The 20,263-nt window shown below is 57.7% G+C and overlaps 2 protein-coding genes across 10 annotated transcripts in view; both read right to left on the reverse strand.

The window, feature by feature from the left end:
* The window catches only part of ZXDC (ZXD family zinc finger C), a 27,886-nt gene extending 24,315 nt beyond the window's left edge, over nt 1–3,571 (reverse strand). For 6 of the 8 annotated variants that reach the window (XM_033416043.2, XM_033416042.2, XM_033416041.2 and 3 more), the window contains exons 1-3: nt 2,689–3,570; nt 510–662; nt 342–420 (exon numbers count right to left, since the gene is read on the reverse strand). In XM_033416043.2, coding sequence (XP_033271934.1) covers nt 342–420; nt 510–662; nt 2,689–3,544 — 1,088 coding nt within the window. In that variant the 5' untranslated portion in view covers nt 3,545–3,570. Of the gene's footprint in view, nt 1–341; nt 421–509; nt 663–2,688 lie in introns of all 8 variants that reach the window. The other 2 variants (XM_033416044.2, XM_033416045.2) reach the window with 2 other exon arrangements.
* A 5,012-nt stretch (nt 3,572–8,583) lies between these two features.
* UROC1 (urocanate hydratase 1) overlaps nt 8,584–20,263 on the reverse strand; it is a 34,473-nt gene continuing 22,793 nt past the window's right edge. For both annotated transcript variants that reach the window (XM_004285452.4, XM_049715738.1), the window contains 4 exons: nt 19,989–20,088; nt 17,321–17,402; nt 12,806–12,905; nt 8,584–12,084 (listed from right to left, as the gene is read on the reverse strand). In XM_004285452.4, the coding sequence (XP_004285500.1) occupies nt 11,944–12,084; nt 12,806–12,905; nt 17,321–17,402; nt 19,989–20,088 (423 nt within the window). In that variant the 3' untranslated portion in view covers nt 8,584–11,943. The remainder of the gene's footprint in view (nt 12,085–12,805; nt 12,906–17,320; nt 17,403–19,988; nt 20,089–20,263) is intronic.

The raw sequence follows: 20,263 nt of genomic DNA on the forward strand, positions 1-20,263 counted from the left end.
CAGAGGCCCAGTCCTCCAAGGCGTCATCACTGCCGCGGGAAGTTTGTAAAGACACGACGAAGCCTTAGTCTATAACCTTAATTTTTTTAAAATATCAAATTGCATATTAAGTATACCAGTTAAACTTAAAAACAAGTACACACAGAAAACACTGACTCTGGGGGATCAGACCCTGTGTGGTTTTCTTCTTACAAGGTTTCTGAATTTTCCAAGTTATCCACGTTGGTTTGTTTTTTATAACTTAAAGAAGTCCAAAGATTATTCCACCCATAGGCTTCTACTACTAACAAACAACTCACCTGTTTTCAAAACTGACAGTTCAACCAAAACATAAAGATTACCTTTTGTGCCTCAGGAGCTTAGACATGCTGGTGAAGGTCCAGCCACAGCTGTCAGAGTCACAGATGAAAGGTCTTTCGCCTTAGAAAGGAAAAGAGAATCACACCACGTGATTACAAACGTGAGCTGCGCCGGCGGCAGAGGGGGTCCAGGCGCCCCCGGCTTCTCACCTGTGTGGCTTCTCAGGTGGATCTTCAGACGACAGGCTTTGTCATACTGTTTGCTGCATCCAGGGAAGGAGCAAGAAAAGAGTTCCTGTTCCCTGAAGTGGGCCCGGTTATGGGAGAACAGAGCGCTCACCGTGATGAACGTCTTCTCACAGCCTGAACAGAGAAAACACAAACCCTGCTCACCGGCGTGACGAGAATCACACAACTCAGCTCAACCAGTCGCCACCCCAGGGCGCTGCGTGCACGGGGGCAGATGCAGAGGACGACGACTGAGGAGCATCTCCAGACAGTGAAAACTTTCGCAGCGAAAGCAGCAGCCCACGGTGCACACAGGCCACCTGTCCCCATGTGACCGGGAGACACAGCACCAGATCAAGAGAAAGTCCTCCAGCACAGCTGTGCCCCCAGTTCTGTAGCTCAGACCCTGTGGACACGGTGGGGACTCAACTGCCCAGGTCACCCATGTGAGACCAGAAACCCAACGAGAGAAATCAGAGACTAAGGAACAAGATTCCGCCTGGTCGGGCTGAGCTTGGAAGGGCTGCAAAGGACTGCAGTAACACCTGGGACTTCTTCACCTGTGAGAGTGAGGCCGCATCCCCCACCCTCGTAAACGTCCCCTGGACGTCCTTGGAGGCTGGCAGCCCGGCCTCTGGCAGCGTGCTTCTCTCTCCCTTTGGTCCATTTCCTGGGGGTTCCCTGCTCTGTCAAGGGTCACTGGGGTCATCTTTGCTCACATGGCCTTTTTCCACCACCTGCATCGTCGACCCCGGCTGAGCCACCAGACTTTGCACATCACTAGCTCTCCTTTGACAGAAAGGTTCAGTGCTCAAACAGGGCAGAAAACACGAGGCTACGAGACGCTGACCAGGAGTCTGCGCTGCAGCGCTCCTCAGAGCCTTTATGGTGCTGCCAGGGGCGCACAGCACTCTGCAGGACAGCCCAGGGAACCCCACTTTTCACAGCGACACGTAACCGGGAAACGCTGATCTTCCTGAATGCCTTCCAAGCCTCCTCTCGGGCGTCAACCTGTCTGTGCCCAGCAGCCCCGGCCATGCCTTACTCCGGGCCTAGGTGCCTTCCCACACTCCGGCAGGGAGGTCTGAACAGGCTCAGCAAGAAGCACCCTCCCCCACCCGACAGTCAAGCCTCCCAGCCCAGCTCGCAATCCTTCCCACTGGAGCCTCCTCAGCGCCCCACTGCGTCTACCTGGGTCACCCCTCAGGACCCTCCGGTCCGGAACATTCACGCAGCTTCCCTGGTCCCTCTCCTGCTCCCGCCCACCTCAAACCAACACCCCGCGTACCATTCACCTCAAAACCCCCAGGGTGACCCCGTGCCCACAAGCAGGCTGGACCCCGGTCCTCCGGGTACTACGCTCAGAAGGATGTCCCTGAGCTTTTTACTAGAGGGCGGTCCGCAGACCGCCGCCAGATTCCGAGTGCAGGACCAAGCGTTCGGAATCAGCGGCCTACAGCCATGCTCTCCACGGAGACGGGGTGCACAGGACAGGCCAGGGCACGTGGGAAGAAAACACGGGAACCTGGTAGCATGTGAATTTTCTTCCGCCCTTTCAAAAGCCCACACGTGAGTGCACTTCATAACATACATTCTAAGGAGCGCACTCCGCGTCCATGACGCATCAACAGGGTCGCCGGGCACACACTCGCGCTTCTCTTTTAAGGAAGGGCACCTGGGAGGCCCTCGGGCACCCTGCCCCCAGCCCGCCCCACTGCCCCCATTCCCAGCCTTGGCTCTGCAGCGTGGCCCCCGCACCGCAGCCTCTCCTTCCCAGGCGGGAACCTTCTCTCGTGCAGACACACATTCCCCCCGAGAGCAGCTAGAGCTGCCTGTCCCGGTAGAGAGCTCAGGGCACTCACAGCAGAGAAAGACCCCTCCGCCCACAGCATCCACCTGCCCAGAGTCTCTCCGTCTGAAGATAAGGACGACTTTCAGAACTTTACGCAACTGTGAAGCCCGAAGGAAACGCTTTCAACGTCACAATAGTGGATGCACCGCACCTCCGCGATCATCCCCTCGGCGCCTTAAGGCCTCGCCTGGGCCGCGTGGCCCTGCGTCCCTGCAGCCCGGGGCACGCGCCTACACGCCGGACGGAGCTTTTCTAAGTGACGAGACCTGCCTCAAACTCCCGTCTCCGGGCCCCGCCGGCGCCGCTCACCGGGAAAGTCGCACTTGTAGGGCCGCTCGGGCTCGAAGTGGCTGCGCTGGTGCGAGCTGAGCTTGGCGTGCGTGGGGAAGCGCTCGGCGCAGACCTCGCACTTAAACAGGCTCTCCTGCTCGTGGCCCTTCATGTGCGCCCTGAGGTTGTACACGGTGGTGAACTTCTTGCCGCAGCCGCCCACCGGGCAGCCGAAAGGCCGCAGCTTGTCGTGCGACTGCAAGTGCCGCTTGAGCTTGTACGACGTGGTGAAGGCCCAGCCGCAGCCGTCCAGCGGGCACTTGAAGGGCCGCCGGCCCTGGCCGCCGCCGTGCGTCAGCAGGTGCACCTGGAGCTGGTGCTTCTTGGCGAAAGCGAGCGCGCACTGCGGCTCGGGGCAGCGGTAGCCGGGGCCGGCGGACGCGCGGCGGGCCCCTGCCGGGCTGGCGGCCTCCTGGCCGGGCGGCGGACGCCGGGACGGCGCGGCCAGCGCGAGGACGCCACGCTCCAGGTGCACCAGCAGGTCCTGGCCGCCGGCGGCCCGGGGGCCCACGAGAGGCGCGGCGCCGGGGACCTGCGCAGGGCGGCCGGCCGGGCTCGCGGCGGCGCCGGGCTGGGGCTCGGTCTCCCGCCGCCCCGGGGCTTCGGCCGCGCCGCGCGCCACTTCCAGGAGCACCACGAAGGAGTCGCCGCCGCCGGGGCCCGCCGGCCGGGCCTCCCCGCGCCGCGGCCCCTGCGCGCCGTCCTCTGGGTCCCGCAGCAGCAGCAGCCGGCGGTGCGCTGAGCCCGGGGTTCTGCGGGTCCGGCCGGGGCCGCCGCCGAGCTGGGGTCCGCGTGGGGCCGGGGCCGCAGCGGCGAGCAGCGCCGGCGCGTCCATCTTGGGCCGCTGCGCGTCCAGCCACCGCCTCGCCGGAAACGCCACCCCGCACGCACGCACGAGGAGCGCGACGCCGTGCGCTACGCACGCGAGTCGGCGCCAAAGCCCGGCGCGGAGTATGACCCGGCGCGCGCCAGAGCGGGGCCGAGGCGCGCGTCAGAGCCGGCCCGAGGCGCGCATGCGCGGAGCGGCGGGCGGGGCGCGGGGCCTGCCAGGCCGCGTGACGTCAGGGCTCCGCGCGGTGGGCGGTGCAGCGTGGGTCGCTAGCGGCTGGGGTTACGCCCCCGGCCGGGTCGCGCGGCGGACCCGGCGGAACCGTGGGTCGGGGACGGTCCGGCGGCTTGCAGCTCCGAGCGGTCCTGCCGCCCCAGTGAGCGCTGCCTCGCATCTCGTCCCCGCCCGGGCCGACCGCGCCTCACCCGCGCGTTCCGGGACGATGACCCCGCGGCTGCCGTGCCCCCGCCCCCGGTCGGTCCTCCGCCGGCCGCGCCCGTGATCTAACAAAGCGCAGGTCCGGCTGCGCCCCCTCCCCGAGCGGCCCCGCTTTGTCCTTGCTCCCCACACCGGACCCCCGCCCCGCTCCCCCTCCTCCCGCAGGACGAGCGGGTTCCAGCCTGGGGGGCTCGCTCCGAGTGCCCTCCCCCCGCCCCTCAGACAAGTCTCAACAGCAGTTGTTCCGTTCGTCCCTGTTCCAGTGAAGCCTCCGTGAGGACGGTGACCCTGTCGAGTCATTCACAGCTGTGTGCCCAGATGCTAGCAGTGGAGACGCTCAGTAAATGTGTGTTAAATTGAGGAATGCTGTATTATTAAAAGTTCTTCAGAAATACGGTACTTCGGGGGACTTCCCTGGCGCAGTGGTTAAGAATCCTCCTGCCCATGCGGGGGTCACGGATTCGATCCCTGGTCCAGGAAGATCGCACCTGCCGCAACTAAGCCTGCATGTCGCAACTACTGGAGGCCGCACACCTAGAGCCGGTGCTCCCCAATGAGAAGCCCCGGCAATGAGAAGCCCGCGCACCACAACATAGCCCCCGCTCGCCGCAATTAGAGAAAAGCCCGCGTGCAGCAACGAAGACCCAATGCAGCCATAAATAAATTTATTTTTAAAAAAGAAGAAATAAGGTACTTCAGGAGTTCCCTGGTGGTCCAGAGGTTAGGACTCCGCGCTTGCAATGCCGGTTGGGGAACTTAGGTCTCTCCACACGGCCAATAAATAAATAAAATAAGGTACATCAATAATATTGAAAAGAACAGGAAACATTTATATGTGAGAATTTGTGCCAAAAATAAATTGCTCCAAGACCATTCAATGAAGGAAACAATCTTTTCAATAAATGGTCCTGGGACAACTGGTTATCCACATACACCAGAATGGGTTTGGACCTCCGCCTCGTACCAGACACAAAAACGAACTCAAAATGGATCCGAAGCCTAAGGTAAGAGCTATAACTATAAAACTACTACATCTGTGACCTTGGATCACGTGGTGGTTTCTTACCTGTGAAACTGAAAGCACAACCAATGAAAAGAAACCAGCTGGGCTTCAACAAAATTAAATACTCTTTTGAGTCAAAGAACACAAACAAGAAAGTGAAAAGACAAGCCACAAAATGGGAGAAAATTTTCAAATCATATATCTGATGGGGATCTACTATCCAGAATGTACTTTTTACAACTTGTAACTTAATCACAAACAGACAATCCAATTTAAAAATACACAAGGGATCTTAATAGACATTTTTCCAAAGAAGAAATACAATTAGCCAATATGCCCATGAAACAAAACTCAGTATCATACATTACTCATCAGGGAAATGCAATTCAGAACCACAGTGAGATACCACTCACACTTACTAGGATGGCTATAATTTTTTAAATGGACAATAACAAGTGTTGGTGAGGGTGTGGAAAAAGTGGAACCCTCGTATATTTCTGGTGGGAATGTAAAATGGTGAGAAGCCACCGTGGAAGAAAGCTCAGCAGCTCCTCAAAAAGCCAAGGATAGAATTTCCTTATGACCCAGCAATTCCGCTCCTAGGTATATATCCAAGAGAAATGAAAACCCATCCACACAAAAACTTGTATGTGAATGTTCACAGTAGCATAATGCTACATTAAAAAAAAAAAAACGGAAACAGTCAAGTGTCCATCAACAGACAAAGGGGTGAACAAAATACGGCCTTTCCATAGAAAAGAATATTATTTAGCCATAAAAAGGAATGAAGTACTGATACACGCTAAAATATGGATGAACGTTGAAAACATGCTAAGGGAAAGATGCCAGACCCAACAGATCACATATTGTGCGATACCGTTCATGTGAAATGTCCAGAATAGGTAAATCCGTAGAGGCAGAAGGTAGATTAGTGGTTGCCAGGGGATGGAGGGCGGGAAATTAGGACTAACTGCTAAGAGCTAAGGGATTCTCTTCGGGGTGATGGAACGTACTGGAATTAGTGGTGATGAGTACACAACACCGTGAGGTACAAAAAACACCAACGCTTATACTTTAAAATGGTGACTTTTATGTTCTGTATGTCTCCATGAAACGTATATTGTTAGAAGTCCATGCAGAACATTGTTGGGGAGAACCCCATTTATTTAGGGGGGAAACTGTAGGTGTGTTCACGTGCCTGCATATCCTGGGGAAGTTTCTGGAAAGACACAGACACTGCTAGCACCCTGACTGCTCTGAACCGAGGTGGGAAAGGGATCTTTCACTCTACACTTCACTCCCTTTAACACTTCTTCATTTTGTTTTAGATCATGAGTGTCTTTAATTTTTATAATTAAATGTTTTCCCCACTGTGGAAAACAGTGTAGCAGTTCCTCAAAAACCTAAACATAGAATTACCATCTTGAAACAGGAGGGAAGAGCACAGGGCACAACCTTTAAAAGGTTGTGGATACGACAAAAACTGGTGAGAACCCATTAGGTCCAAGATGACAGAAGATCTAACTTCCAGTGGACGTGCTTACTGTAATGCATCAGTTAAATGACACACCCGCAGGGGCCAGGACAATTCCGAGGCTGACCATAAAAGGCCCAGAAGCAGGCAGGGGTCGAATTCCTGGAAATCCCTCCCGCTTCTCCAAGGTAGTTGGAATAACCCTCCCCCTCATTAGCCTATGAAATTACCCAGCCCATAGAAACTAACCACCCAATATTTCTGGGCCTCTCGCCTTCCGAGCTGGCCCACCGTCTGTCTGTGGAGTGTTTCTCCCAGGGCCGCTCTCACCTTTTGAGACAGTCTGCATTCTTCTATGGAATGTGTAGCTCTCTAAATAAATCCACTTCTTACCTATCACTTTGATCTCACTGAATTCCTTCTGCACTGAGACATAAAGAACCTGAGCGTCACCAAGTCCTGAGACCAGGTGTACCATCTTACTTAAAAGACCATGGGTTTGAGTCCCAGCCTGAAGGTTTGAGTCCCAATCTGGGTTTTGGCTGGGTTCGAATCCCATCTCAGTTGTGTGGTTTCAATATGACCCAGCAACCCCGCCTCTGGGTATGAACCCAAAAGAATTGAAAGCGGAGACCGGAACAGATATTTGCACACCCATGTTCACAGCAGCACTACTCACCACAGGTGGCGGCATCCTCACTGCCCACTGACGGTTGCATGGATAAATAAAAATGTGATTTATGGACTCAACAGAGTATTATTCAGTATTAAAAAAAAAGAAGGAAATGTTGACACATGGGACAACGTGGATGAACACTGAGGACATTATGCGAAGTGAAGTACGTCAGCGTCAGTCGTGAAAGAACAAACACTGCAGTACATGATTCCACTCACGTGAGTCCCTAAAGACAGAAAGATTCCTAGAGACAGAAGGTGGGATGGTCGGTGCCAGGGGCTGGGGAGGCGGAAGGGCCGGTGTGGGCAGGTCTGTGTAATGAGGGCACGGATGCAGTTTGAGAAGATGAAAAAGTTCTGGAGACGATGGGTGTTGATGGTTGCACAACAACGTGAATGTGCTTAAGACCACTGACTGTACACTTAAACATGGTTAAGATGGTCAATTCTATATGTTTTTTACCACAATAAAGAAAGGTTTTCATGAAAAACCTCTGGTGGCAAATACGCATGTTTTCACTGCTTGATTTGTCACCTTTCAAGAGTGACTGACAATTTTTTCTTTTTTTTTTTTTTGCGGTACGCGGGCCTCTCACTGTTGTGGCCTCTCCCGCTGCAGAGCACAGGCTCCGGACGCGCAGGCTCAGTGGCCATGGCTCACGGGCCCAGCCGCTCCGCGGCATGTGGGATCTTCCCGGACCAGGGCACGAATCCGCGTCCCCTGCATCGGCAGGCGGACTCTCAACCACTGCGCCACCAGGGAAGCCCAGGCTGACAGTATTTTTAAAAACATTTTTAAATGGGTGAAATGAGCCCTGTTAAACGTTTGCCAAGGACTCCCCTTGCCCTCCCAACCACCCTGCAACAAGCAGGCAGGAGCAGAGGGGCAGCTCATTCCCTGGGCTTGACTGCCAGTGGTGGTTCGGTGATGTCTCAGGCACAGACAGAAAGGCACATTCTAGAGGGATTCCGGGCATTAGGAGCACCGCAGACACTGCGCGTTCACCCTCAGTAACCCAGGCCCTGCCCTCCGAGGAGGTGGGTGTAGAAAGGGCTTGGGGCAGCCGGGGGAGGAGAAGTGGAGGACACACATGCACTTGTCATATTTGCATTTGGGGGGAAACCCCACCAGCCTAGCTGCTGCTCTCCCAGCACCTGATGGGCTGAAAGCCCTCACTGTAGCATGCAGTCCTTCCGGAGCTGTGGCAGGAGTGGGGCTGGGCTGGGCCGGGCGTTCCAATGTGCTTTTTTCCCCAACCCCACCAGGCAGTTGACACATCTGACACCATCTACCAGGAGATCCCGCAGCTCAAGTGCTCAGGCCTGCCAGAGTGCCGTCAGATGCCCATTGCAAGTCAGGTTGGCACCTGTGCTTCTGACCCACCGGCTACATATGGAGGGTTCCCATGACCCCCTCCTCAGGTTCAATTAACTTGCTAGAGCAGCTCAGAGAACTCGGAGAAACATTTTACTTAAATCACTGGCTTATCATGAAATGACATAACTCAAGAACAGCCTGATGGAAGAGGCGCGCAGGGCCAGGCCTGGGGAAGGGCTCGGGCTCCCTCTGCGAGTGTGCCGCTCACCCCGGATCTGCAGGGCTTCACCAGCCCAGAAGCTCTCCGCGTCCCCTTCCTTTTGTTTTTTTCTGGAGCCTTCCTTACACAGGCGAGATGGATGAAATCATTGGCCATCAGTGATTGATTCAACCTCCAGCCCCTCTCCCCTCCCTGGAGGTCGCGGGTGGGAAACTGAAAGTTCAACTCTCCAGTCACAAGGTTGGGTCCCCGGGCGACCAGCCCCATCTCAGGTGAGGCCCCAAATTCGGAAACATAAATTCAGGTGTGGCAGAAAGGGGCTTGTTACGAATAGCAAAACACCTCATCTCTCTCATCACTTAGGAAATTCCACGGGTTTTAGGAGCTCTGGGCCAGAAACAGGGCTGAAGACCAAACACATATTTCTCATTGTAAATCATCGTACCACAGAGTTAATTTCTCCATCAAAGATCGCCGTGACGGTAAATTTTACACGTCGTGTGGACTGGGCCGTTTTACACCTTGCTTCTGGGTGTGTCCACGAGGGTGTTTGCAGATGAGATTAGGATTTGAATGGGGGGGGCTCCCCAGAGAAAGTGATAGGCGTCATGCAAGCAGTGGAGGCCCGAACAAAACAGAAGGTGGGAGGAGACGCAGCTTGCCTTTTTCTGCCTCCCTCTTGAGCTGGGACCCCTCCTCTCATCTCCCGCCCTTGGGCGGGGACTCACACCATCGGCGCCCCGGGCTCCCTGGCCCTGGTGCTGGGGCTGAACTGCACCCCCGGCTTCCCTGGGCCTCCGGCGCACGTGACATAGACAGCATCTACCTCTATACATGGACATCTATCTATAGCACATATGGATATAGGTACGGGTATACCTCCTACTGGTTCTCTGGAGAGCCCTGATACAGACAGATTCAAATCCCAACAGAGGCCATGCAGGTGACACAAACGTGGGGAAGAGGCAGGGGTAAGAACTCAGCAGCTCCTGTCCAAGAATAAACAACAAACACACGTGGCCTCGCCGCTGGAGGACAGCAGAGGCTGCAGGGCTGCGGTAACTTGGGTGAAACAAGCCCGGGCCCAAGGGGCCTCCGGCTAATTGCCGTCACAGCGGTGGCGAGCGCGTGGCGTCACCTAATCTCTTGACTTCTTTAAGTAACTCAAAATCTGGATTTTTTAAGTGAAATTTCCCAATTTCTAAAAATCGGTGATGATGTCAAAAAATTTTTACAGAGGGCAGGCCAAATAGAACGCGAGTGCAGGTCAAGTCCAGCGCCAGCCCCCAGGGTAGGAGCCCCCTCTGGAAAGCCCAGGGCGAGAGAGCTGAGCCCTCCTGCACCGGCCTGCGCTGGCCGGCAGGGAGAGCCTCTGTTCCCGGGGGGGTCCACGTTCCCAGGGAGCAGAGGGGGCCCCGGGAGGGGCCCGGACACTTTCACAAGCCCCAGTTTCGAAGGCAGCCGAACTCACGCCCATCAGGGCCGACTGTTTTCTACCTTCGCTGTTTTGATGAAAACATTTCTGAGCGGACTACACACCTCTCCTTTCTTCAAGAAGGCTCGCAGAAGGTTGCTGCTGGTGGGAAGGAGCAAATACCTAAGTTAATGGTTTTAGTGCTTTTCTAATTGTGGGAAGAGGTGAGAATCCAGGTTCATAAACGACCGCTCCAGAAAACACCTGACCCTCTGAGGGCCTGTGCTGCCCGTTTTCCCAGAACACAGAGTCTCACCCTGCTCTTCGCCCTGAACTTTCCGGGTGCGCTGAAAAGTCAGCGGCTGCAGTGGCTGGTGACCGAGGCTGCGGCCACTGCCCTGACTCCCCCCGGGCCCGGTGGCGGCTCCGCTCTGGGTGTCAGCTGTCCCTTCTCCCTGCGGGCAGCTGAGGCAGGGGAGGAGACTGCTCACTGGCGGCCTCAGTAGGGCGCCTAGGGCGGGTGTGCAGCCCTCACACGTGGCCGGAAGCCTCCTGAGACCCTGCCCTGAGGCTGGCCGAGCCTGGCTGTCCTGAATAAGCGAGGGTGCTGGATGGGAAAGGATGACGGGAGGGCCCGGTCTTCAAACTGGACATATCCTCTTTGTCTCTCCCTAGGAACAGGGAATGTTCGCACAGATACACGCAGCAGGGTGCCCTCCGTGGAGACTTGTTGGCGGCGATACGACCATTTGGACCCCGTGCTCGCCGTGTGGAAGAGAAGCCCTCCCAGAATGGCTTTAGCAGGTGAGGACCAAGGAGAAGGGGAGGCCATCCGGGCCTGGTACAGCAGCTCCCAGCACTGCCGGGAGCCCAGGCGCCTCTGCCTTTCCACGTGCCTCCAGGTGCCGCGGTGAGCCTCACGGTCACTTCACAGCAGGGCTGCGGTGCTCCCAGGCATCACACCTGAGGTTCCGGCAGGAAGAAGGGGCAAAAGCAAAGAGCGATGCAGCCGCGCCTGTCCGTTTTTATTACAGCTTTCCCGGGAGACCCACCCAGCAGCCTTCCACGTCGCCTCATGGGCCGGAACCAGGCCAATGGTCACTCCTAATTACAAGAGAGGCTGGAAAATCGGCTACTTTTACGTGCCCGTTGCTGCCCAGACAACAGTGGGGTTTTGTTAGCTCGGGCGAAGGTGGAATGGCCCGCGGGGAGGACTCGGCCCCCCGGCTAGATGTGGGGGGCGGGTGTCAAGTTTTCTGCGGCTCCTTGGAGACCGGCCCCCAATCTCTTTCTCAATTGGAGCCTGTCGTGGGAACCAAGGAGAATGAGGACATGCTCAAAGCTGGCCTCTCTGTGCAGCGAGGTCGCAGGTCTCGGGCGTGGACCGCCGGCCCGGGCCAGGCCGTCTCTGCCTGGTCACCTGGCGGTCCCACGCCAGTCAGTCGGTCGGTCGGGGGAAGGCGGGGCGATGGGCGAGAGCCTGGCCAAAGGAGCACCTGGCCCTTGGTGGGAGGAGGGACAGCAGGCGGCCCCAAGGACTGGTCAGTGCCCCGCTCGGCCACTTCTCACGGCACCAGCCCCCCGAGCCCACTCGGCGCCAGGCCTGCGCACCCAGCCCTGAAGAAGACCCCCACTGCCTTCCCGGTCCCCAGGGAGCCACGTGGGGATAGCAGAGGTCCCCGCCCTCTGGCCTCAGCTGTAAGCTGGGGGCGCAGTGACACTCCCTCTGGGTGGTGAGCCCCAAGAGGGCGTGAGCACAGCTCCTGACCCAGGAGAGCACGGGGAGTAGCGGAGGGAGCCGGCGGGCTGTGAGGTGAGGGCGGGGCTGAGGTGGTGAGGGGACCACAGGGCTCTCGGTCCCGCTCACAGCCGCAGGGCCCGCTGGAGCACACGCTCATCCGCCACCTCATGGGGCAGCGTCACCACCAAGCCCCTGTCCTCCTGCATCGTCCGGCAGATGATCTCGTAGGCCTTCGGGTTCCCGGCCCAGCAGCGGCGGGCCACCTGCCAGCGGGGCGGGGAGAGGGCGTGCAGTGTCGGTGCCACGTCGTCGGCGGGTCAGTGGGTTCCCACCAGGCGTTCCCAGGTCACACCTCCTCCTCTCTTGGCCAGAAAACTGACCCACCCGCCTGTGACGACGTGACACTGGCCAACCTTCTGCCCGAACTTCCCCCCCCACCCCCACTCCGGGCAGGGGCCCTAGGCCAGGCCCAGCGTCCTCAGGGCCCCCTGGACGGTGGCCTCGGCCCTCCCCCCACCTCTGGCTGCCTTCCTGCCACTCCCCACCTCCCCCAGCCATTCCCTCACTGCCGCATCGCCTTCCTGACGAGGACCAGCCCCCTCTGCTGGGGCTCCGCCCCTCCACTCTCCTGGGCCACCCAAGTCTAACCCTAGCGCAGGGCTCCCAAGCCCCTCCCCATTCCACTCCCATCTGCAAATACCCCCCATCACCCCCTGACCTCGCATTCGTGCTGCTTCCCCCTTCAGGCCCGCGTGGCCATAGAGACAGCTGGAGCCCCGCACCACACGCGCACGCACAAGCAGGCATGCGAGCGACACTGCTCGGGCCCCCTGTGGACACAGGCTGGGCGGGAAAGAGCCCGTCTGAAGAGGAGGGAAACCCTGGCGGTGGCTGGAGGGGAGACACAGGAGCAGCGGGGGCTCCGGACTGTTTTCTGGGAGGGGGGCAGGGCCACTGACGGGGAGGGGCCAGGGGGTCACTCACTCCGTTGGAGACGTCCCAGCTGAGCATCATCTTGGCCTTCTGCTCAGCCTCCTGGGTCCCGTCCAGCACAAGGCCAAATCCCCCGTTGATCACCTCACCCCTGCGAGAGGCAAAAGGTTCCCAGGTCACGCTGGGTCCGACCCTGCGAGGGACAGGCCTGCTTCGGAAGCGCTGTCTGGGGAAACAGCCCCGCAGCCCGGAGCCTGCCTGTGCCTAACGGCCGAGGGATGCAGGCTGCCCGCTCGTGCCTCCGCGCTCCACCCACAGACCCCAGGCCCCCCTCCGGGCCCCACGTGTCGCCTCCGTGGGGGGGCGGGGCCACCTCTTCCGGGCCCCCACGTGGCTCTCTCTTCCTGCCGTCCTTCGCGCTCGTCCTCCTGTACTCGCACTCGGGGTCCTGATTACTTGATTTGAGGGCCGAGTTCCCGGATACCCACCATTTGCTGGACCACCTCCTCTCCCGGGTTTGACGTGCCTGGGGTCCCTCGTCCCTTGAGAGCTGTCATTCCAATCTCATCATCCACGTGGGCCAGTGCCCGTCCTCTCCCGCTGCTTGCCCCGCAGTTCCTCCCCATCAGCCACGGAGACTGCGTCCTTCCTGAGGCCCCGGGATGCATCCTCACCCTCCACGTCTTTCTCCAAGGCTCCTGCCCAGCTCACATCCCTGACCCTCCAGCCCCTTTCGGTTACACACACAGGAAACGCCCTCAATCTTGTCAGCTCCTGCCAGGTTTTACTGCCAGGCTCAGCTCTCAGATCCTCCGGCCCCTCCGGCCTCACCCCCTTCTCTGCCCAGCTGGGCCCTCCCGACAACCTCAGCCGGTTCCCACCAAGAGGGTGAGGACCCTCTGCCCCATTCCACCCAGGGAGCGGAAGCGGAACTCCTGCGCCCGGGCCTGTGTCCCTGCAGCCGGCCGCCCTGTGCCCACGAGCGGGCTCCCAGCACTTCCCGTGGCCGCTGTGGTGGAGGGGGCTCTGCACGGATTCAAGATCATCACCACTCGCTTGTCAGAGGCTGGTACCGGGGATCGGAGGACAAAGCAGGCGGCAGCCACAGTCCTTTGACCAGAGAGGACTTTTGGAGATTAGAACGACATCTTTCGTTTTGGTAGCCCGAAGCCCAGATGGTCAGAGAGCAAAGGTGCCCAGCTCCAGGGGACCTCTGCAAACCCTGCCTGGAGCAGTCCAGGGCCCAGGAAGACAGCAAGAAAGGAGGACCTGTATCCCGGAGCAGTTGCTGGACAGAGAACAGTCCCGTTGAGAAGGACATAAAAGCAGAACCCTATGTCACATGTACCAAGAGCTAGTGCCAGATGTACTAAGAAAGGAAGTACTCAACATTATAAGATGAACAAGAGCACGCAACTCAGGAACAGGACCCTGGGAGAGCGACTCAAAGCAAAACAGCAGAGTCTGTAACTCTGGCCCAGCAGCCCGGAAGCCCTGGGTTTCAGGCGGTGATACCGGCCAAGGCTGAAGAGGTTATGCAAACAGGAATCTTCATGCCGGGAACTGTGGCGCCCACGGTGCACACACAGTGACGGTTCACGTTCACGGGAGGGGTGCCTTGGCAGGGCGGGGCCTGTCCTGGCTCCTTCACAAGTGACTGCGGGTGGCTTTGCCGGGAACCCCAGGCAGAGTCACATTCTCGGTGCTGCTGCCTCATAGGTGGGACCATCGAGGTGATTCGACGAGTGTCTCTGGAGACACCCGTGCACAGGTCGCGCACCACAGGAGCCTTAGCTGCCGCGACTAATCTCCACCGCTAGCCCGCAAAGCATGCTGCTACTGTGACCATTTGTCCAGGAGAAACAAGCTCCTTGGGGAGCCCCATGCACAGCCGGGTTCGAGATATGCTCTAGTGAGGAAACAGCATCACATCCAGATAAAGATGGTGCACTTACTCCTCAAACACGTGAGGCCCCGGGGCTGGACCGGGTGTGAGGACAGAAAGCAGGGACACAGGGACTGAGCGGAACGCCCGGACCCTCCCTGGAGGGACGGAACCACACAGGCTCTACGCAGCCGTCCAACCCGCCGAGACCAGGGACTGACTGCCGACTCTCCTGCTCTGCGCCCTGTCTAAAAGGAGCAGGCGGCAGGGACCGCGGGCGGGCAGCACAGGACACACCCCAGCACACAGTCAGAGCAGACTGGGCAGAGCAGGGGCCGCAGAGCGGCCCAGTGCCGACACTGACCAGCTCAGAAACGGGAACGCAAACTGAGAGGTATCAGGGTGGCTTATGACTTAGACACTTGCTTTTCCATACAAGAAGGCAAAAACTATAGCTGGAGATGGAAGGAAGAACAGGCATGGGACAGATTTTTCCCGCTGATTTTCACAGGAAGGTTTGCAGCAGTATCTGGTGGATTAAATCATGCACGTCTGTGTCTGATGGATTCCCGGTGAATCTGAGGCACTTTCCAAAGGAGCCCTCGAGGGCGGCCACAACCGAGGGCCTCGGGGCCAGCGCCTCGCCGGCCGCGCCCTGTCAGAGCCTAGGGCAGCCTGGCAGTGAGAGGGGACCCCGCTCTGGGAGCCCCGTGCAGGGTCAGCGGCGAGCACTGTCCTGAGGCCTCGTGTCCTGCACATTTTCTCGGGGGCTCCGTCCTGCCTTCTGCGGTCCTGTCACCAATGTCGCGAATCCAGGGACAACAGATCTGGGTCCAGATCTGGCTCCACCAGCACCTCCGGCCCCCTTCAGAGCTGCTCTTGCACCTGCAGCATGACTCAGCAAACCCAGTGCCAACACGCCAGGCGCTCCCTCCCGTCCTGGTTTTCTCCAGCCTGTGTCTCTGAAAGGACACGCGATCGGATCACATTTTCCATTCATGAGAGCCACCTGACTGGGCTGCAGCTCGGAATTCCGGCCTCGAAGGGCCCAAGGCCAAGCCAGCCCCCGGGGACGCTCTGGAAGCTGCAGCGTGAAGGACTTGGCTCTGGAGGGCAAGTCCAGGCTTGATCCGGCCAAAACGGGCTCAGAGGTCAGCTCAGAGGTGGCCGGGCCTGGGCAGCTGTCTTCCTCTGCGGGGCCACGGCGCCCCCTGCTGCTCTGAGGAGCCAGGAATCCCACGCGACCAGAGCTCCCCAGGCGACCCCCCCCACCCCCACCCCCGCCCAGAGGCCACGCGCACAGGTGTAGCCCCAGCTGCCTGCTGCCTCAGTTTCCGCATCTGTAGATGCATTTCTTTTCCAAGAGTGGGTGAGAGAGGGGATTCAAATGCTTGCCAGGCGGTCCACTTGCAGTAAACGTTAGTTATTCATCGTTCTTAGCAGCAAATATGACATCACGGTTTATAACAAGAAAGACGTATTTGGTCTTTGCCCACTGTTCCTGGCACGGAGCTCCCAAAACCCTTGGAATTTCCTCTGCTGAGAAGGATGAAGGTGTCTTTCCTTATGCTGATGAGCTGACTCTGGGAAACCACCCAAGGATGGGGCTGGGTGCCAGTGGAGCCGCCGTGTGATCAGAGGCCTGGAACGTGGGTCCCAGCCCCTGACCTTCCGGGAGGGCAGGGGGGCTGGAGGCGGAATCAGTCACCAGTGGCCATGATGCAGTCAATCACGCCCGCGTAAGGAACCCTCCAGAGAAACCCCGAAGGAGCGGGTTCAGAGAGCGCCCAGGCTGGGGAGCCAGAGTGCTTCCACGTGCTGCCGTGCCCGGCCCCAGCCCCACAGGGTCCCTTTGGGTCCTCAATTCATGTATCTCCTCATCCAGCTACAGATTCACATCCTTTGATATCTTTTGTAGTAAATCAGAAATCCAGTGACTAAATGGGTTCCCTGCGTTCTGTGAGCTGCTCTAGCAAACCAATGGAACCCGAGGAAGCGGCTGCAGGGACCCCTGATCTGCAGCTGGTGGGTCGGAAGCACGGGTAATACTGTGCACATGTGACTGGAGTCGGCAGGTGGGTGGGGGACAGCCCTGTGGGACTGAGCCCTCAGCCGTGGGATCTGACGTTTTCTCTGTGCTGACAGTGTTGGAACTGAGTGGAACTGCAGGACACGCAGCTGGTGTCAGAAAACCCCCTCGGGTTGGAACTGGGTGCAGAATTATAGGGATGTCCCCACGAGGGAAATGCATCTGTCGCCCAGAAGGGAGCCTCCCAGAAGCCCTAGCTCCCTCGTGGCATGGGCTGGAAACAGGCCTGGCTGGGTAGAGAGGGGCCAGGACCCAGGGAGCCCAGAACCCAGGTCCCCGCCTCCCAGCCCAGCCCCTGGCGGAGTGAAAGGACGGGGCCAGGAGAGTGCTGAGCATTCCCTGGAAAACATCTGTGAAAGCAGCATGAAAACGACAGGAAAGGGTGATTTACGGCGTCCACGGCAGGCCTTGGTGTCCTGCGCGACGGGTGAGACCCCAAAGGTGGGGTGTTGGGCAAGGCCCCCATTTCCAGCTCACACGAGGAGCCCTCGGTAGCGGGAGCTCCAGGAAGCAGGCCCAGGACCCTGGAGGAGACCCCCGAGCCTTCCACAGGAGCCCCAGCTGCACCACCGGCCCCCAGAAACCTCCTTACCAGCCGACACCCCCGCCGTTGTGCAGGGCAACCCAGGTGGCTCCCCGGAACGCACCTCCCACGAAGTTCTGCACGGCCATGTCTGTGGAAACAGAGCCCCGTCAGCCCCCGAGGAAGGCAGCCAGGCCAGGCCAGGGTCTGAGGGACGGATGGGAACAAGGCAGGGCAACTGCAGGAACAGCGGAAATTTGTATTTTCAGAGCCAAGCAAAGCAGGACAATGAACAAGTGCCCGCCGAGCACTGTCGCCCCTGCTGTCTTCTCTCCGGTGCCAGGTACAGCGCCCCAGAGGCACGGAGGACAAAGGAATTCAAAGGGATGTGGTGGCAGTGTCAGCTCAGGTGACAAAGAGCGTCAGTCCCACCCTTAGAGCAAACACGCTAAATTGGGGGGCAAACTGCAAATCACCAACTGTCCTCGGCCCATCAGAGGCCCGAGGTCCCGGGGCGGCCAGCTACCCAGAACTCTGGGGAGGCAGGCACCTGCACGGAAATGGGACCCGTGCCTCACTCGTGTCTAAGGGCTTGCTGAGTGACAAGCCTCAGCGTGCCTGAGACCGAGGCCCCTGGGGACACGGACAGAAGGGGTCGGCACCCTCCGGCGGGCTCTTCCTCCAAACCCCCACTGTGCCCACAGAGAAGAGGAGGGGGTCCTGGGAATACTTTCGTCCTAGTGCAGGGCTATGAGATACAAGAAGAGCAGCTCGAGGACCTGGAAAAGGCCAGGGAGCAGATTCTCCCCTGCAGCGTCCTGAGACGTCACAGCCCTGCCCGCACCTCGACTGAAGCCCCGAGAAACTGACTTCAGACTTTAGACCTTCAGAACTGTGAGGGAACACATTTGTGCTGTTCCAGCCTCTGAGTTTGTGGTATGTTGTCACCGTGGCCAAAGGATACGAATGTAAACCACATTAATATCAGAGAACTTCAGAGCCAGCAGTATTATCAGGGATAAACAGGGACATCACACGATGATAGCGGTCAATGCTCCAAGAAGAGACAGTAAACCTAAACAAGGGCACACCTAACAACACCACTCTAAAACACACGTGGCAGGGCTTCCCTGGTGGCGCAGTGGCTGAGAGTCCACCTGCCGATGCAGGGGACACGGGTTCGTGCCCCGGTCCAGGAGGATCCCACATGCCGCGGAGCGGCTGGGCCCGTGAGCCATGGCCGCTGAGCCTGCGCGTCCGGAGCCTGTGCTCTGGAACAGGAGAGGCCACAACAGTGAGAGGCCCGCGTACCGCCAAAAAAAAAAAAAAAAACAACACATGGCAAAGTGGATGAGAACTGAAAAGAGAACAGACAAATCCACAAACACAGTTGGGAACTTCATCACCCGTCTGTCAGTAATTTATGGAACAAGTCAGCAGAAAGTCAGTAAGGACCTAGACACCAGGAACAGCATCACCAACTGACGTGACCTCATTGACATTTAAAGAACAAGCCCCCAAGTAACCGCAGTGCCCCAAGATGGACGTATACAACCCTTAGCAAATTTAAAGGAACAGAATGAATACACAGTGAGCTCTCAGACTATAATGGAATTAAATCAAAAGTCGGTAACAGAAAGATACCAGAAAAATCTCCCCAAACTTGAAAATTAAAAAGATACTTCTCAATCACTCATGGGTCCAAGAGAATGTCTCAAAGGAAATTTAAAATATTTTGAACTGAATGATAATAAAAATATATTATGTAAAAATTTGTGGGATGCAGCTAAAGCAGTGTTTAGAGGGAAATTCAAAGTCACTCTTATTAGAAAAGAAAAAAGGTTTAAAGTCAGTAACCTCAGCTTCCACCTCATGAAACCAGAGAAAGAAAACCAAATTAAACCCAAAGTAAATAGGAAGAAGGTCATACTAAAGATTAGAGTAGAAATCCATGAATTTGGAAGCAGAAAAGCAATTTAAAAAATCATTTAAACTAAAAGCTTCTTGAGAATCTCAGTAGAAATGATAAACTTCTAGCCAGACTCATAAAGGAAAAAGAAAGAAGACACGGGGCTTCCCTAGCGGTCCAGTGGTTGGGGCTCCCTGCATCCACTGCAGGGGGCATGGGTTCAATCCCTGGTCGGGGAACTAAGATCCCTCAAGCCCCACAGCAGCCAGAGAAAAGAAAGAAAGAAAGAAAGAAGCCACAAACGACCAACATCAGCAAGAACACAGCGGACCCCACAGACGTGAAGAACATAATGAAGGAATACGACTCTATACGCATGAATTCCGTAACTTAGACGGAGTGGACCCAATCCCTCAAAACAAAGTGATGTGGGGGGCGCTCCTGACCGTCCACCTCCTTCCCTTGGGATCCCGTCCATAATGGGAGGAGCTGCAGGTGCTGGGAACCAGAAGGCCCCCCAGGACCGGAATGCAGAAGCTCTGGGGCGACAGTAACAATCGCGGCGGCTGCAGCAGCAGCAGTTCCTCCCTGAACGCGGCCCAGGTGCACCCGGGTCTCGGGCATCCACCTAGCTGGGCCACCTGGCACCCGCCCTGGTTTACAACTGAGCCCGCATCCCAGGACCCCCCCCTCCGTCCTGGGCTGGCCACCCCGTGCCATGCCTCTCAGAGGCCAGCACCTTTCTTGCAACACCACAACCGACTGAATGAATCCCTTGATCGTTAAATACAATCCAACAGAGAAGAAGCTTAAGTTTGCTGTGCTCACCCGCACAGAAGGCAGAGCCGTCACGGATGTTGGAGGTCTCCCTAAACGGGCTGTCTGTGCCGCTCACGTCGTGGTGGTCTCGGCTCAGGACCACCGGTGCCTGCAGTGCGGGAGGACACGAGAGGTCAGCTACCCGTGTCCACTGCCCAGCACAGGGCAGAGATCAAGGGACAGGGCACACCCGATGCCCTTCGGATTCCCCTGAAAAGCAGACCTTCGGCGGGAGGAAGCGCAGGGTTTCTGTTGCCCCCGTGGCTGCCCAGAGACGCACTTTC

The sequence above is a fragment of the Orcinus orca genome, chromosome 10, assembly GCF_937001465.1.
Source record: "Orcinus orca chromosome 10, mOrcOrc1.1, whole genome shotgun sequence".
Lineage (NCBI taxonomy): Eukaryota > Metazoa > Chordata > Mammalia > Artiodactyla > Delphinidae > Orcinus > Orcinus orca.